This window comes from Triturus cristatus, chromosome 9 (genome assembly GCF_964204655.1).
Source record: "Triturus cristatus chromosome 9, aTriCri1.1, whole genome shotgun sequence".
In the NCBI taxonomy this organism is placed as follows: Eukaryota; Metazoa; Chordata; class Amphibia; order Caudata; family Salamandridae; genus Triturus; species Triturus cristatus.
The window spans coordinates 318,579,789-318,599,141 of NC_140592.1; the positions used below are offsets into that span (position 1 = coordinate 318,579,789).

Genomic DNA, 19,353 nt, shown 5'->3' on the forward strand with positions numbered 1-19,353 from the left:
ATGATTCACGTTCTTCTTCCATCGAAAGGAGTTCTGTTCCCACTAATGCAGATTCACTCCGGAGTAATTTGAGAAAAGGTTCCAGTGTTATCAAACCTACAAGATACAGGAATTAGTTTTATTGTATTTTGTTTGGTGATTGTTTTTTTTTCATGCAGAAGGGAAGGTAATGTAGTATTCTGTGTTATGTTCCTTGTTATTACATTGTCTCTGTTCTTATTAGAATGTTTCTGGTTACCTAGGAACATAAGAATGTACATATATTTTACTCTTGAAGCTGTTTCTGTTGGAGCTTGTTGTTCCCTGGCTGGCTCCTTTTCCATGTAACCTACAATAAATCTCTTCAAGCCAGATCCTGTTTCCAGCCTCCTTACTACAACACTGTTATTTACAAACAGCACATTTTCCTTTGAAATGCCCAGTAAGTTTACATGGACAATACAGTGTTTTACTGATAAAATTATATGAAGCACAAAAGATAGTCTGTGGGAATCAGATTTATGTGTGTATCATTTGTGCATCACCAAGTAAAGTGTCTTGATTTGATACTGTTACAAACTCTTGTTTCTGCAACATTGGATCTTTTATATGTTCACCTTTTTGTAATTATGCCTCGTTTTCAGACTTGGAATCCGTCTAGCTCAAACTCTTTGTTTTTTTAACACCCAAATACACAGGTCTGGAGCTTAGCTCCTATCTGTTTCTTATTTTTCTTCACCTAACAGGTAGCTATACACACAGTTCAACACCACACAATTCAACTCCTTACATTTGCAATCCACACCACATAATTCAACACCAAACCACATAATACAACTCAACACAATTACACAACCCACCACATACATTTGATCCCCACCACACAATTTCACTTAGTCACAAAATTAAACAGCACACCATATAATTAAACTCACTTCATACCACTTCACAACACAAAATATCATTCCACATAATTCCACTACACAAATCCAATCCATGCCACACCACACAATTCCATGCCACACAATTACACAACTAACTAATCCAAACCAATGCACATAATTCCACTACACACCACATACATACATACATTCCGTAACACATAGGTAAAAGTCATTGCCATTTACTATGCCAATAGCTCTAAGTCAAACAAATGCGGGACCAATTGCTTTTTCAATACTTGTTTGCAGATGTGGCTCGTGTTAAAAAACATAAAAGAATAGAATCTGAAATGGCAGCACTTGGATAGGCGTCCTGTCTTTCTGGATTTTTTTGTTCTATAATAAAAAAAAGCCTCAATGTTTTTTAGAACTATGAAACTACATTCAACTGTTTATATTAGCTTTCTCTTACTACAGTAAGTGGTTTCATCCATGATATTCTACTTGTATCTTTCACAGACCAAGCACAGCAACCAGCAGAAATTGTACTATAGCTTCAAAAACCACATCAAGTTTTTACTCACCTTCCTTGTCTACCGTTACTAATGGTGATAGCAGCAGCTCCTGTGGAGGTAACAGCGGCTCTGGAGGTGTCCGGGGGTAAGAAAACTAATGCTTCTTTGACAGGATCTTATGTGCTCTGATTCCCCTAACCCTCTTATCAGTTTATTTTTCTTGTGTTAATTCTTGTCTTTTTTCAGTAGCTTTTTAAATGCTATTTTTTTTTCTTACTCCCTTCCTTCCCAATTGTCCATTTACTGCAATTTACCAGACAAACTCTTCCAAAAAGAAATCTGTCCTTTAAAAAGTTTTAGTAGTGCATTTTCCCTGCTCCATATAATTTATATGCAATTCATTGTTTGGCTATTAGTTTGTTGCCCTTTGAGGTTCCTCACATAAGAGCATTCTTTTAGTTCTTTGGCCAGTACAAAATGTTCAAAATACTACCACGCTCTTCCATATAGGTGCTTGATGACTAGATTCAAGAAGTGCCTGATCTGATTTAGGCAGTACTCTTAAGCTGATCTGCGCAAGGTCTGTTTCATGTCAGGGCAAATAACAGTGCAGTCAGTTACTGGCATTACTGTGCTGAGTTTAATCTAACGTGTTGAGAAACCTTCTCCTTCCAGTGTTGATTCAGGGCACAATACTGAAGGAAGCCTTTGCCTTTAACACAGGATGGTAGCGTTCATGTTTAGTTAAGAAGTTTTAGATCAGTTTTTTCCCTGGTGTCAGAAGATCCACTTTGTGGATCAGGCACATTTCTGCTTTACTGCTTGAAAATACTGTATGGATAGAATGCACACAATCCAAGAATTTGAGTAGTGCAATGCCCAACCACTCATTAGTTGTCACCGTACAGCACTGGAGTGTTCCATCCTCAATACTCTTCCTAAATGGACAGGAAAACAGAGTTTGAGCAGACTTTCAATGCTCCGAAGAATACAGCAAGACTAGTGGCCATGCAGGCAACAAATTATTGGTACCAGTGCCACTTTGTTCGGATGCGGCTCTGCTGCAGCACCCAAAAAAATATGGGCTAGCTTTCTGGTTACACTCGGGGGAAATAAGAGGCCAGCATTTAAAGTGCGACTAAAATTAATTGGTACACAAACCAGAGCCAACTTCAGAGCACTACCCAAGACCTCTGTGCTTCATAACCATGGAAGAAGACTTTGACCGTGAATAGGGTCTGCTCCCACAAACAACCCATGCCTGTACAGCAGACACTTGTAGAGGCAAAGCATTACCCAGGGCCCAGAGGGTGTTGGATGTCAATACCAGAGTCTAAACCGCAGCCTGCCGAACCTCCACTGCCTTAGGCCAGTGGTCGGCACCGACTGAAGACTTCGTAGAAGACAACCCTGCCTCCACTGCAAGGATCTCGCACAAGCCTAAGGCCCCTTACGGCAGGACCCTTAAAACTGGCCCCAAAACCCATTATAGTGTCCAATCCCACATCGGCTCAATAATCAGTCTCGACATTGAAGGCTCCCTTGACACCGAAAATGGCTGTTGACCAGCTTTGAGGAATCTTAAGCAACCCATACTCCAACAGCTGTTGGAGGCGTTAGATGCCTGCCAGGTGTCTGTTTATACATCCTCAGGTAGGCAATATCTCCACAAAGATGCCACAGGAAAATCCCCCAAAGAAGAGGAAATCGACTTTGGAGCAGCAGATTGCTTTGCAGCCTCCTCCATCTCTCAAACAGAAGAAACACAAGGATGAGCTTTAGCCCCTTCCATTCTCGACCTCCTCCTCCTTCACCACTACCTCCTCTACCACCTTTCCCTTATGCTTCACCTCCATATTTTACAGGAGGTTCACTACACTTATTTTATGGGGAGGGCAACCCACTCCACCCTACTGATCCCTCCGACCAATCCTATGCCCCTTAATCTCTAGATAATATATGCGATGGCTGGAACATTGATCCCTGGGAAAATCGGGCCATGTCTGTGCCCAGCCAAGCCCTCCCTTATGACAGCACTACGTACCACTAAGGTATACAGAGGGCAGCCACATAACAAACTTGATATGCCGTGAGGCGGCTCCGGATTGATGTCGCTGGGCGGCCTCGGCTCGATGTCGTGTTCCGGCGTCACAGGGTCACGGTTCCCCCGCTTCCGGGCGACTCCGGAGTGCGACCTCCACTCCCGACCTCCGTCGGCTCCACTTCGGGTTCCAGCGACTCCGGAGTGCGATCTCCACACCCGACCTCCTGCGCGCTTCGCCTCGACCTCAGGCGACTCCGGAGTGCGATCTCCACTCCCGACCTCCTGCGCGCTTCACTTCAGCTTCCGGCGACTCCGGAGGGCGGACTTCACTCCCCCGTCGACGCCTCACCTCGACCTCAGGTGACTTCTACTCGACCTCCGGTGTCTCTCCACGACCTGCGTCGGCGCCCTCACTCGACCTCTAGCGGCTCCGGGTACGACGTCTGCCTTCTGTCAGCGCCGCTTCTGCACCTCGGGCTCCAGGTCTCCAGGATTCTCGACGTCGGGTCTCCAGGAGGATTCTGCCAAACAGGTCAGGAACTTGATGTTCTTCTCCTTTAAGGCCTCTTCCGGCTGTTCAGGTCCTTTAAAATGATTTTCTGGTCTTTATCCCACACAGGACTTTAGGCTGGGCTTGGTCAGTAGGGACTAGTATCAAGGGTGGGTTTCTGGACCCCACTCCAGGCACAAGTTTCCACCTCTGCTGCCTTACTCCTTCCTCCTTCTGTTTCTCTGTCCTCTCTCCTCTCCAGTCAGGTGCCAACTGCCTACTCCAACTGCCAACTCTGAGCTGGCTTCCCAACATTCTAAACCTGCCTCACACTGTCACAGGGTTCTAGAATGTTCTGGAAGGTACTAGTAGGTTCCAGCTATGTCTCAGGTGACAATGGGTGGCCACCATTTTGTGTTTCAGGCCCTCAGACAGAAGTTCCAGGGGTAGGGAAAATGGCTCCCTGACCCTGCATCAACACTAAAAAGTCTGGGGGAGGAGCCAAGATGGCGACCGGAGCAGACGCTTGAGCGCCCGGCTCCGTCGGTCCGCGGCCTCGGACTACTATCCTGATGCCCATCCTCGCCGATTTTCGAGGTGCAACGTGTGCGAAGACGCGCTGACCGCGCTGCCGCTTTCCCGGAGTCTCAGCCCGCCCGGATGCCCGAGTTCTGGGTGCTTTTGTCCTCTGCACTGAAACCCTGCGCCATTACGGCCTTTGCTGGCCCCCTGGAAGCTCCGCAGTTGCCGGACCGGCTAGCGCTAACCTGAGCCCCGCGGTCCCGATTTCACCTCGCACCACGGATCGTTGCCGGACGAGCCCGGAGAGGGACGGCCGGACACCTTCTGCACCCTGTGCCGGACGGGCTGGAGCAGTGGGGTGGGCCCCGATGCGGCGGGTCCCCTGCCCCGCTCTGAGGACCGCGCTGTGGGAGGCTGCTGCCCCCTTCACCTATTGCCTAGCCAGCGGCGGAGGGAACCTGCGAGAAGAGAAGCGACTGTCGGCCTTTCTCGTTGCGGCGTAGACCTGAGAGGAATTGACTCCTTGCTACAACCCCCCCCCCGGCCATTGCACCGTATAGCGACAAAACATGGCGTTGAGTGCCTGCTTGCGGCTGGGGGGCGATACTCCGGTCTCGCCCGCTGCCCACTTCGCCCCCCCTCTTCCGGACACCAGCTCCACGGTGCCGTCCCGGATTGCTGCCGCTGTGGGGGCCCAGCCTCCGCTTACATGCGGCTCCGTTCTGGCTGCCCTGCGGGACTTCCAACTACAGATGTGCGCTGGCCTGCAGGCGCTGAGTGAGCGGTTTGACCCCATACTGTCGGCCGCGGGTCGTGAGCGCACTGTGTGCCATCTACAGGGCGTGGGTCTCCCGGTGCTTTTGTCCGCTTGCGGGGACGCAACGGCGGTGTGTGACTGTGTTATACTGGTGCCTTCACCCGGCGCTCCCGGCGCCCAGGGTACACCGCTCTACACCTCAACTGCGGATGCTTTGTCCCCCTGGTCATGGCTGCCTGCTTCATTGTTGCCTGCCTCACCGCGTCCACTGGACTATCCTGTTGAGCGATGCCTAACGGCTTCGAGGAACCGTCCGCGGTGGCCCACTGCTTCCTTTTTGTGGAACTCCTGTTCCTTACTTGCCAGGTTTGGATTTTATGTGGTGCACAGAGGGACCTTAATCGATGGGCGGCGGCCATTTCGTGATCCTACTTCACCATCCTTTCACAAGCGGCCATCTTGTTTTTGTCTGCTCGGGACACGGGGCCTTCATGCAGGGGCTGGTTTAATCCCAAGCCCGCGATCGGGCCAGGGCTAGACTGACTTCTATTGCCATGGTTTATGGACGGGCTGGCCTGGGACTGGAACTGTATGTATGTTATGCGCGCACTCGTTGCGACTTGTATCCCTTCGCTTACACTGTGGTGCCATGGTATCTTCGCATGCTGTTTTTTGGCGTAGTGGGCTCTCAGTGTGTGGGGGCCATGATTGGCTGATGGTTTGGGGCGCTCTGGTGTCCCGTGGGCTCCTCCCCGCCTTCTTTTCTGTTTTCTTACTTTCTTTCCTCTATTCCTACTTTCTTTCTCCTCTATATTTCGGGTTCATTGGGCGACAGGCACTATGCTGGGGGGGGGTAGGCCGTAGCCTCCGCATTGGTGTAGGGTGGGGGGGTAATACTCTGTTCCTAATTAGTTCTATGGGCCTTTTTTTTCTTTATGTCTCTGCGTTCTACTTTCTTCGATTCGGGGTCCGGGTGTGGGGTAGATCGAGTGGGGGCGGCTCCGGAGGGGTGCGTACTTGCTCATGTGACTATCCTGTTATATTTCTGCACCGCCTCACTGTTTGAGTTTTTACTTCAATTGTTGTTCTTACTGCTGTTGCTGCTCTCCCGTGTGGTGAGGCTATCTTGCGGACTCGAATCTCCTTTGTTCCTATCCTTCATTGACTTTTTTCTTGATAAAATTATCTAAAAAACTTAAAATTAACCTTCACTTCTCCTTCCCCGGGTGTCAAAGATATCTCCAGTATGTGATCCATAACTTGTTGTTAATCCTGACTGTTGACGCACGGGGGATTTAATGTGGGTATCAGTGCTTCATTGTATCGTGGCCGGCCTGACGGTTGTAGGCCCGTATTTGTTCTTTTAAGATGCACGAATAAAGGTTTTTAAAAAAAAAAAAAAAAAAAAAAAAAAACACTAAAAAGTCTGGTGGTTCCCAAAAAGGAAAAATACTAACAGGGTTTGAGGCAAAAGTGGGACAAAATAAATAATGATGAGGAGGGACCACCCAAAGGGCTGACAGGTCTAACAGTTCTCATAACTACTTTATTCTTGTAGATAAGAGATAAGGTTCATTCCAGCATAAAGCTTAGATTTCCCTTTTGTGCTGAGGTGACTCCTGCTAGGAAAGGTGCTTTCACCTTAAATACTCTGAAAAGGCCTTGTGTGTAGTCTCGAAGGAAGGATGTAGTACCTTACCAACTACTACATTCAGGTCCCTTGAATGTGAGTGTCTTCTAACAGTACCGAAAACCTTTTAAATGCCCTCTAGAAAATCCTTTGACAGATGCCCTGTATAATACTTTTATGAAAGATTTTTGTATGCAGTAGTAACTGCAAGGTGTAACTTTATAGAAGTTAACTTAAGTCCTGACTTGGCTAGGTAGAGCAGCTAAGGCAATAACACTTATTCCTGGCATGATGTAGAATTGTTACATTTTTGCAGACACAAAATGCAGAATGCCTTCCATGTTAATGCATATGCAGATCCAACTAGATTGAGAGTGATTTTGAGGTGAAAGTCACACTTCTTCGACTACCCAGAAGATGTTTGGAGGTGGCTGGAGATGTGAGCCAAAGTTCCACTCGACAAAACTGGTTCTTGAGTAGTCATGCACAAGAGTTTGGGTCTGTCCACGCCACTGGTGTCTAGCCCGAAGGGGGTGACAGACGGCCAGAACTGTGTTCTTCTGGCGTCCCAGAAACCTCATGGATTGTGATCCAGGGAGATGGGTCCATTGTATTGGATCCTACTCTGGCGGAGTTTGGGGAGGGGAATCCACAGTTGAGAAGGAGGAGCCGGAGTTGTTACACGAGGGAGTGAGGTGCAAATCACAAATAATATTGATTGGGGCAATTGCTGCTTCAATACTTGTTGTTACGGGTGGAGCGGCTTAAGACAATTTTAATGTTTTTGTTGTATATGTGTGTTGCTCACCGGATTTGCATTTCTTTTCCCCTTTATCGATTCAAATATGCAAGTTGATTTAAATAATAATGTTTTAAACTCCCAAGTATCCCCGGGTGTAGCATGTGACCAGCGGAACCGCAGCTACTCAGTGAAGATAATCAAAACCATGAGGGTAGGCCCGGCCTCTGTCGAGCTAAGACTGGCCAGTCTTGGCCTGGTGTTAGCCCGGGCATATGCCCGTGCGTGTACTGCGTTACGGGCTGCAGAAGGTGCTTTTAGCGCTTCTGATGATTGTCCCCCTTCCCTCTGGGCTCGTTTGTGCTGGGAGACCAAGCCCAACCCCAGCCATGCAGGCAACAACAATGCAGGCGGTACAGCGGGAAGGGAAACCGCCATGAAGGAGTCCCACCCTGCAGACAGCAGAGTACGATTTTAGCGTGTGCGATGATTGTCCCCACCCCTCTGGGCTTGCGGTGTGCTGTGAGACCTAGTCCCAGCCGTGCAGGCAGCAACAATGCGAGCAGTACGGTGGGTAGGGAAACAGCCAAGAAAGAGTCCTCCTACAGAACTCAGACTTGTGTTTCTGCATATGGGTAGTGTACCTGCCTTAGCAAATCAACTGATGGAGAAATACACCGGTCCCATATCATGCAGACTCTGGAAAGGGGAAAAAGAGGATTTCATCCACTGGATGTGCATCCTTCAAAAACTTCTTGAGCTACGCTCACAATGGCTAACAAGATGCTTTTAACAGCAGAGGTATCCTTACATTCAGGGAATCAATAATAGCGTGCCTCAATCCAGGGGACCCGCAGTTAAACTGTAAATTCGTTAAATTCTTTTCCATGGTCCCAGGCGACAACTCAGGATGAAGAGGCACCCCTGAAAAACAGACTTCCCTACGGAGGACGGTCTGCGTTGATTAATTTTATGACCAAAACTGCATCAGCTTTGATCAAATGTACATGCTGATCTCAAGCTTGCATTTGGTATTACGTATTTGCACAAACATTGAAATAGTTTTGCACTGATGTCTACCTATGTTAAGTGGGACAGTTGAACTCCAGCCTGAACATAATTGTATCCCTACTACTGCATATTTGTACAAATCTAGCTCAATTCTCTTACTAAGTGAAGCTGCAGGCTGGCCACTATATCACACCGGTATTACGTATTTTCACAAACCAGGCATAAATATTGCACTATTTTAACGACGAGTCTGGTTCTTAGGACAGTTTGTATTGGCAATGATCGGCATATTTTATTATGATGCTGTGAATTGTAATGTTTATATTTTATTCCGAAATTGTTATAGTTTTAATTAACTGATTCAATTAAATTGTCTTCTTTCCAGTTACATTTGATCCTTGGCACCATTTTACTATGACTTGCTACATTATATTCGAAATTATCACCATAAAGCCAGTGCTAGAATTCTTCCTTGGTGGGCATCATCATGCAAGGGCAGCAGTATGGCCGTTGTGGGTGCTATGGATGTATTCAGTTGGTCAAGTAAAATTCAATACTGCCAGAACCCCCATTTTGCCATGGGTGTCCACAGTTTTCCAGGGTGTTACCATTATGCCAGGATTGGGCACCAAAGCATAATGGATTCCCACAGGCGGCCAAAAATGACCTCCAAACTACCTAGACCACCATTATGCAATGGGGTGGACACCACTGATCTTCTGTTGTTCGCAATATATCAAGACTGACCACCATACTATCGGGACCAGCATTATTCCAGTGAGAGCCTCCCTCCTACAATGGATGTTCACCATTTTGCTAGAACCAGATATTTACCTGATGTGGGGTATAAAGCTTTGGATGCCAACAATGTGCGAAGTATTACTACTGGTGTGCTGGCGGCAGCTTTGTATGGGAGTAGCATCATGCCAAGGATACCCACAATTACCAAGTATCATCATTATACATGGTGCAACACTGCCAATACTCTAAATTCACTGTAGTGCATAGGCTTTGATGGCTTACTGACTGCCCTGGACTCCAGAGTGCTCAGCGGCAGTCCCCAGCATAAATGGCTATATATTTGGGGATCAGGCTGCAAAGACAATACCTTAATCTGCCTGCATATGTCACCTGGAAGGGGCCCTGCATCCAGAGAGGTAGAGCAGTGTCCTAAAGATTGGGCTTATGTAGGTAGTTGTGGGTGACCTATCCCTTGTGGTGGAGGCATCACTAACCTAGTGTGTCTACTATGCCCCTTGGCTAATAAAAGTTGCTGGAGAAAATATTTGTTTTCTTTTTGCCAATCAGGTGGACAGTTTCCTGCATCTTTGTAGCTACAATATTTTAGTTTTCTGTGATGACGTACTATGGATTGTTCATTCAATAGTAAAATTATTCGGCTAAAGACTGCATTGCACAGCGCCAATTATGGTGTAAACTAAACACTATCCAACTTCTTATTAAAAGAAAGCCTCAGCTCTTCCTTCCAAACCCTCATTTTTTTGTTTGGGAACTAAGGAGTGAGACCTGCAGTGCCTACATCTTGTACACAGCTCAGTGGCAAGACGGATATGAAGAAATGGGAGCTCATGTCTGCAACATTATATCAAGTGCATCATTTACCAATTAAATTGCACTCGAGTTATAATCCAGTTTTCTGCAAGAAACTGCCCATTTTCAACACAGATAAACAACTTTTTCCGTAGCAAGCTAAAGAGTAGACCGTCCTTAACGACAGTAAGGTGATTAGATATCCTTTCTATTGTCGAGCTGGCTGCATACTCGAGGAATGCCTTGCAAATGTGTGATTTAGCCATCTTTCTTCCAGAAATGGGGTCCAAGTAACCCACAAGTTCTAATGTTTCTGAACTTTGCCTAGTACTCAAACCCCTCACACCCTCTATTTAGTATTCTTCAGGTGTTAAGTGTATCCAAGTGTTAACATCTTTGCTGTTTCTTACCAATAAAACTCATCTGATCCCATTTAAATGGCAAATCGCAAAGCACATTGAAATCCACTGGGGTGCTTGAAAGAGTAGTTTACCCATTTCTATGGTTTTGTTATCTTACAGGACTTGTGGATCCTCCTTCAACAACTACGCTTTTAGAGAGTCTGATTTGCTGACACGACCAGGACTCTGTGGGCTCAGCAACCTGGGAAACACCTGCTTTATGAATTCTGCATTACAGGTAATGAAATCGTAACAATCTCTGAAATGTTCAAAGTTGCAAAACTCATGCCTTTGTCTATGAACCCAGTCACTGTAGCATATTCATACTAATAAAACAGGGATTACTATTAAGGCTTCCAGTTTTCCATGTTTAATGCTTTTTGCAGATAAATACAGACAGAAAAAAATCGATTTCCTGTCTGTTTACTTTTTTAAAGCGTAAAAATACTGATGATTGTGCTTCTTGTGAGTAATGCTCCTTGTTGACCTTCATGAATCCCAGATAGACACCATGGGAATTTAAAAACGGGGTGAGATCCCCTTAAATACAGGCATATTTTAATATAATGCTAATATTGTCCTGTGGGTGGAGTGTTTCGCTATATTTGGCTGCTTAATTTGCTAAAGCAGAATAGGCATCAAAGTATGAGTGCTAAATAAATGTGGACATATACTATTTTACGACTCCATTTATTTTCAAAACATAAAATAATTATGGATAAATACCAATAAAATGGCCCAAAAATAAATATGGATAAATACAGACGTAAATGTTAAAAAAATAAATACCGTAAAACCGGGAGCCCTAATTACTATGCACTTGCTTTTATTCAAACGATTTGTGATTTTATTGGGAAGTGGGTTGTGTCATTACTCCTTTACTACAAATTCTACTATAAATCTATATCGTTCTTCATTCTGTTCTGTGTACAGGCCCACACCATCTGGAGGTAAAACTTGTCATTTCTTTAAATATGCCTCCTTATTCACAGGTGCCTCTCTTGCCTTCACTCCGAGGCAGCAGTATTCAAAGTGGTTTTGCCGTATACGTGTAGTGGACTGCATTCAGGTTTTTTTTCCACAAAATATTTTTTTTGACAGTTAAAAAAAATGCACTAACTTGATTTCATAGTAAATTGCCATGCTTCTTGTTTTAAATACATTTGAATACCAGCGCTTTGAAGTTTAGCAGTTTTTTTAGTCCGCTGTAAAACAGAAACTTAAAAAGAAAAATCTTTTATAATATCATAATTAGCTCCAGAAGAGAAAAAAACATGGTTCAGGATATGGACTGCACCACTTGAGAACTGACACCTTGAATTTGGACCGTTGTGGATTGCAATTTGCCTTGATCAATTCCACAAGCCAATATAAAGGTGCAATTCTTCAAGATTTGTTTTATGCTATACTACACACCAGCTAGAATTGCAAAATGGAGCACGGGCCAGGGAACTAAGTGTCCGCGCTGTGCCATTCCATGTGCCGATATAGTTCACGTTTGACACTTGCACCTCCCTAAATAGTATCAAAAACGAAATTCAAGATTTTTTTATATAAAAAATTAAATGTTGAAGTAATATTGACCCCAAAACTGATCATCTTAGGGATATTTGATAAAGAAGAAAGACAAGATATTGAATATTTTATGGCGGTCACAATGGCGATCTTCAAATTGTTAATAGCCACCGATTGGCTTAACCTTCAACCACCCCCTTTCGAGCAGTGGTGGACCAGACTGATATCGGTATCCAATTTAGAGAAAGCGGTATATGCCACGAAGGCCACAAAGCCCTGTATTGTTTAACAGCCCCAGCACAATGTGGTAGAAGTGGGCCCTGAGTTGCGTAGGACCGGTGTGAGCAGCATCAATATACATTGTAGCAACTCCATGAAGAGATAATAGTGTAGGCTTTGAGTCAGCCCCTTACCACTATCAACTCCCCCCTCCCCCCCCCTCCCCCCCCCCCTTACACCCAGGGCTTCTTGCACATTGTGCCTCCTGCCATAATATGGGTGGGTGTCAATCCTTTAATGTGTCTTTTACCGATCTAAAATGGCTGACACACATGTATCCATATGCATTTAAGGGCATCTTGTATTAGTACTTGTTCTCCTCCAGGGGATTCTCCTTAATAGTCATAAGTACTGAATAGTCCTGTCCACACAAAGCACTTAAAGTATATATGCTTTTCATGAGAAATGTGCATTTTAAGCATTAAAACAGTTCTTTGCAGGACCATACAAAGGATACAAATGGGCCAGATTTAATTTGTCAATTGAGCTAAACAAAAGTCTGTGCAAATTATTCAAATATTAACTAATAAAACAAAAAGTGACTAGGAACAGCTTTCCTAAACCTTTCTGAAAAGAAAGAAAAAGCAGGGTAGTGTTAGACAGGTTTCCATAGATATATGTTGACAAATGGTCACAGTGCCTTTAAGAAATCGTCCTCCTCTAGTGTCTCATCAGCCCCACAGATTGAAATGTCAGTTCTTTTTTTCAGTTCCTGTAAACAGGATCTTGGAAGACATAGTTGGGTCTTTTTGGACTTTCTTCTAATTGGAAATCTTTCCAAACTTTACAAATTACACTTAGTTCCGATAACTGACATTTTAAGTACGTTAAATAAATTCCTGACCGGAATTTTCTTTATATTTACATGAAATCTAATTTTTGTTGTAAAGACCCATTCTGATCTCCCTCTCCTCTGCATAATTGTCCAGGCACACCCTGAAGGATAGGGAGTAAATGAGGCTTTGGGGCCTGCAGGAGTGAAGGCTGGATCTACATCAGAAACATTTGGAGCTCCTATAAAGGCACCACTTCTACCATTCTACCTTCTGTTCTTACCACAGACTCCCATTCAGGGAGATCTGAGGGACGGTGTCAGTCGACGTAGAGATGTTGTTTCTGTTCAGTGTTGGACAGTCACGTCTTGCTTGCGGTTGAGGCAATTGGTGTCAAGACACTGTTTGACTTTGAGGCATCAGTCGATGTTAACAGTGCACTGTCAATCGATGTCGAAAACATCATTATGGGTCTAGAAGTTGAAATGGAGGAGACTGCCAAAGACTTCTGATTCTGAGTACTCCAGGACTTATTCACCAAATCGGAATGTCACTCCTTCAGTCAATCTTTCAGCAACTTCAAATGTCTCCAAGGTTGTCTTCTGCAGTTCCATCTAAGTATCTACACCAACACCCTTCACAAGTCCTCGATTCCACTTTCTAAGCCCAGAGGGATCACACCATCTACTTCCTGCATCTGTTCCATGGAAACCTTGCCACAAAGCCCTTGTTTTCACCCAAGGTCTTCATCCAGTAGACACTCCAGAAGACACCATTCCTGATATTCCTTACATTCCAAAAGGAGGATAAGATGTAATTCATTTTCTTTGTCTCTTATTGTTGAATTCTTGAAAACTACTTCTCCAGTGGTGTTGGATTCTCCACCTTGGAGGATTTTTCACTTTGATATTGCAATTTTTAAGGAGCTTCTACTGAAAGCGGCTTCCAAACTCCATATACCAGTTCCTCCTCGACATAGAAAGTTAAAACACACAAGATGATGGACGGAATGTTGCACATTGGCAAAACATTCACCCCCAGTCACAGATCTGGGTTGAATCCATTGTTACTTTGCTCACCACGCCACCCCAGTTCAGACATGGCCATATGCAAATCAGTCTTGACCCTGTGCCTCGTGGGAACAGTCCAGCCCGAACTGCCAAGCCATGTCTTCCCTGGACTGGAATCAAGCATCCTAGGACCGGTTTCGGGGTTTCACCCCTCTTTAGCCAGGATAGCTTGACACTAGTGGTGTAGTGAGCACGGGACCCACATCTGGGCGGCTGCCATGATTATAACAACACTAAACAAATAGAAAAAAATGGTGGCTGCACACTTTTTTTTTCCATTTTGTTACAATGGCGACACCTACGCTTTAGCTTTAAACCTCTTAAGCTAAAGCGTGGCGATTCCTTCAAAAGTAAAGAAAGGAAAAAAATTATACATTTTATTTTTCTATTTCTTTACTTTTGAAGAAATTGCGGCACCCGCACTATAGCTTAAGATGTTAACAGCTAAAATACGGGTGCCACCCTTGTAACCAAAGTAAATAGACAGGAAAAAAAAGGCATGGGGGCTATCCCAATTAATGAAAGAAAGGCCCTGCTACCATTATTCCAGCCGAGGCGTGCCACGCGGCTTCAATACAAAAAAAAAAAAAGTGTTGCAGGAAAGCGTGTCCTGCCTGCAATAGCCGGCAGGAGAAAGGAATTGAAGGAAATAGTGCTCAGAGGATGTAATTAAAACATACTGAGTAACACATGTAACGGAGGTTGAACTCATGGGAGGTTAAAAGAAGAGAAAAGACAATACTAAGGGTGGGCTACTAAGCCTATTGACGAATGAGAAGCCACCATTTATCCAGTATTGGGGTATCTTTCATAGATTCACATGCCTGAATCATTCCCCGTCGCCGAGGCGGGAGTCCCCGGTAAATAAAAAAGTAGTGCCAAAATGCTAGTAGTAGTAGTAAGCCCAAAGAAAAGGCCAAAAGCCTGTATCTTAGCAGCCTATCTACCTCATTATGCAAAAAGAACCAAGAATTTGGTAACAACCAATCAGACACCAGCACCCTTCTAGAAACCTCTCAGCAGAGCCAGTTCTCCTCAGATTTTCACCGCACGTCGTGTGGAAGGGAGTCTCCCTTAGTGCCTCTCAGTTTTCTTTCAACTTGCTTCAGCATGTCAGACAAGAAGGCCTTGTTTAAGTCCTGCAGGACCTGCACCAAGAAGAGAGTCCATGTTGATGATCAACATGTAGACTGCATCTACTGCCTGTACCCTAAACATGAGGCAAAAGATTGCAAAATTTGCCGCACCTTCCCTACAAAAACTCTTAGGGCTAGGGAGGCGAGAGTGCTTTTGTGGCTTAAATGCTCTTCGGCTGAGGAGGATGACAAAGCCTCTACTTCTAGCAAGAGAGCTAGATCGCAGGACAGCTCTTCCAGCGAAGGGAAGAAGCGTCAGAAATCGCATCATTCTACTTCTGATGCGCACTCTCCTCAGGATTCTACAGTCAAGACTAGCACACAAACTGTGAGTAAAAGCCTTTCAAAATCTTTAGCTTACTCTCAATCTTCAGTTTCTGTCACCTCGTCTGCTTCTTCATTGACACAAACCTTCACGACGACGGCACTTACCTCTCCTATTATGTCTACGAAGATTACTATCCTCACAAAGAAGCCTGCCGTCGAGGTGTCGTCGACGAAGTCCTCGTCGACGAAGTCAGCAGTACCGCCGTCGACGATTCCGCCATTGAAAAGCCTGTCGACGTCTAGCTCGTCGACGAAGAGTTCGTCGACGAAGATTCCATCGTCGACGAAGAGCCCGTCGACGAAGAGCCCGTCGACGAAGAGCCCGTCGACGTCGAGCCAGTCGACTAAGAGCTCATCGACGAAGATTCCATCGACGAAGATTCCATCGACGAAGACCCCGCCGACGTCGAGCCAGTCGACGAAGAGCTCGTCGACGAAGAGCCCGTCGACGTCGAGCCCGTCGACGACGGCTCCGTCGACGTTGAGCCCGTCGACGACGGCTCCGTCGACGACGATGGCACCGTCTACGATCCCGTCGACGATCCCGTCTACCACAGCCCCGTCGACGATGACCTCTACTCCAGTTTCCACCAGGAAGTCTTTTCAAAGGCAGGACATTTCACCACTTACTCCCTCGCATCTCCTGGAAACTTATGTGCAGTGTGACGATGATGATTATGTGGACGACTAGGACGAAGGGCCCTTTGGGATTGCTCGCCATCCTTCGGAACTGCACATCAAATGTCAGGAGGACGATTATGATGATGAGGAAGATGACCATTATCAAGGGCATTACTATCAGGAAGACATAGTCGTTCCGCATCATAGACCCTGCTACACACAACCTCGTAGGAACGAGATGTCACATCTGCCTCCTACTTTAATACAAGACCTACAAGCCATGCTTGCAGATTATAAGCAGCGTTTTCCACCGCAGCCAAATGTTCCACAGGTTCCACAGACTGCGCCGCAGCCGGACCCATTGCCTCTGCCTGAGGGTCCAGCCCCAATGCCTCAACTGCCTGATCCTCCACAGGACCCGCATCAAAATACAACCTCGGAGGAGGAATACGAAGAGGGCGAGCTGCCAGACCCAGCAGACCCTTGGGATTCATATATAATCCCTATGCCTTCGCCACCTACCCCTCTACCATCTGATTCGCCTCCAGAAGATATAGGGGGGTTCCATAACCTTATGCAGCGAGCTGCGACCAGGTTCAACTTGCCGGTCACCATTGATCAGTCTGACTGTTTTCTGCATGACTTTAAAGAAGAGTCAAGAAAGGTTACGAGAGCTATCCCTATCATTGACTATATTTGGAAAGAAGGGGTTAAAATCATGAAAACCCCGGCATCAGTACCAGCGGTGCTTCCACGGATTGACAAAAAATACTGTGCTCCAGCCGACAGTCCCTCTTGTCTCATTGGCCAACCGCGTCCAGACTCGGTTATATCTCAGGCAGCCCAACAAAAGTCTAAGAATCCGGCGGCACCGGTCACTACACCACCGGATAGGGAAGGACGCCGACTGGATCTAATTGGGAAAAAATGTTCAACTATGGCAGCTGCTTCCATCAGGGCAGCCAACTCCCTAGCGATAATAGGGCGTTATGACCGCCAGATGTGGTCAGAAATGGCAAGCTTTATCGACCTCATCCCAGAGGATAACAGGCAAGATGCTCGAAAGATTTTGTTGGAGGGTGAGCGTGCAGCCTCAGAGACTATCGACTGCGCACTGGATATTGCGAATACTAACTTTCGCCAGTTGGCTGGGGCTGCGGTTCTTAGGCGCCAGGGTTGGCTGAAAGCTACCACGTTCAGACCAGAAGTCCAGACAAAAATATTGGACATGGCCTATGATGGCGAATCATTGTTTGGAAAACACATAGATGAGTCACTCCAAGCAATTAAAACGGATACTGATACTGCAAGATCGTTGGGCTCCTTGCAATACAAAAGAGGTACCTTCAGAGGAGCAAGGGGCTGTGGATTTTCATCCAGAGGAAGTTATCATACCCAACAAAATAGGTACCAGCCTCAGTATCGGCAATCATATCAGTCTTCCTACAGACAGACCAATACATCTGGTTTCTCTCGTCAAGGCGGACGAAAAAGATCGCAGAATCAGGGAAGAGACACCTCACGGAAGCAATGATTTCTGCAGGGCGCCTTCCACTCCTTTTCCCCTCCCTGTGGGTGCGAAAATTTCAACTTTTGCGACCAAGTGGCAAGAAATTACGTCGGACCAGTGGGTTCTGGACCTGGTTCACAACGGTCATACCTCAGAGTTAGTCACCAAACCACCCAACAAACCACCCAAGGGACCCCCTCCCCCTCGTCTTCACTTACTATTCAAAGAAGCTTTAACGATGCTCCTCAAGAACGCAATCGAGAAGGGTCCTGCGCTTCAAAAGGGGACAGGTTTCTATTCCCGCTTTTTTCTCATCAAGAAGAAATCAGGGGAGTGGCGCCCAATCTTAGACCTTCGCAATCTGAACAGATTCCTCAAGAAGCAGGGATTTCGCATGGTCACTCTGGTGGAAATTCTAGGTTGCCTCAACGAGGGAGATTTTCTAGCTTCCTTAGATATGGAAGACGCTTACTTTCACATCCCAATACATCCGAAGCATCGCAAGTATCTTTGCTTCACAGTGGCTGGCGCCCATTACCAGTTCAAGGTGCTCCCGTTTGGGTTAAAATCTGCCCCAAGGATCTTTACGAAGTGCCTAGCTCCAGTGGCAGCAGTGTTGCGCTCCCAAGGAATCCAAGTCTTTCCGTATTTAGACGACTGGTTAATAAAGGGTCCTTCGGAAAGATCAGTCAAGACTGCCGTGACAACATCTCTTCGTCTGTTCCATTCTCTGGGGCTTACGATCAACAGGAGCAAATCTCAATTACAACCAAGGCAGATCCTTCCTTTTCTGGGCGCGCTGTTAGATACCGTCCGCTGCAAGGCATTCTTGTCTCACGAACGGCAGGTTCGTCTTCAAAACTTAGCAATTCGAATTTCCAAAAGAAAGTCAGTTTCTGTCCGGATGTTCGCGTCGCTCCTAGGGATGTGCTCCTCTGCAATACACCTCGTTCCTCTGGCGTGGCTCCGCATGCGACCCTTGCAGGAGGAGTTACACCTTCAGTGGCAGCAGGTGATGGGCTCCTTCGATGACATCATCAGAGTCACTTCAGGCATGAAGAGCGCTCTACGTTGGTGGTCCCATATTCCCAACTTATCAGAAGGGCTTACTTTCATTCAGAAGATTCCAGACTTTGTCCTCACTACCGATGCTTCCATGGAAGGATGGGGAGGTCATCTCCAAGATTTACAGATACAGGGGAAGTGGTCCCCAGAGTACAAAAACAAACACATCAACAGTCTGGAATTGCGAGCAATTTTCCTGTCTCTGCAAGCTTTCCTTCCAAGGATTGCAGGTTCTTCGGTTCTGATTCGAACCGACAATACCACCAGCATGTTCTACGTGAACAAACAAGGAGGAACAAGATCAGCAACTTTGTCCACGGAAGCTCAGGAGTTGTGGGAATGGGTCACACTCCACAACATAACCCTCAGAGCAGAACATGTCAGAGGTCTCTGCAATACATTAGCGGACACGCTCAGCAGATACCAATCAGATTGCCACGAATGGGAGCTAGAGCAAGCTCAGGTGCTCAGAATATTCAGAGCTTGGGGAACACCACCGCTGGATTTGTTCGCCACGAAGGAGAACAAGAAATGCCG

At 46.1% G+C, this 19,353-nt stretch overlaps 1 protein-coding gene across 1 annotated transcript in view; it reads left to right on the forward strand.

Annotated features, from left to right (window-relative positions):
- The window catches only part of USP4 (ubiquitin specific peptidase 4), a 776,462-nt gene that overhangs the window by 215,012 nt on the left and 542,097 nt on the right, over nt 1–19,353 (forward strand). The window contains exons 7-8 of the mRNA XM_085625029.1: nt 1,380–1,520; nt 10,641–10,758. Coding sequence (XP_085481155.1) covers nt 1,380–1,520; nt 10,641–10,758 — 259 coding nt within the window. The remainder of the gene's footprint in view (nt 1–1,379; nt 1,521–10,640; nt 10,759–19,353) is intronic.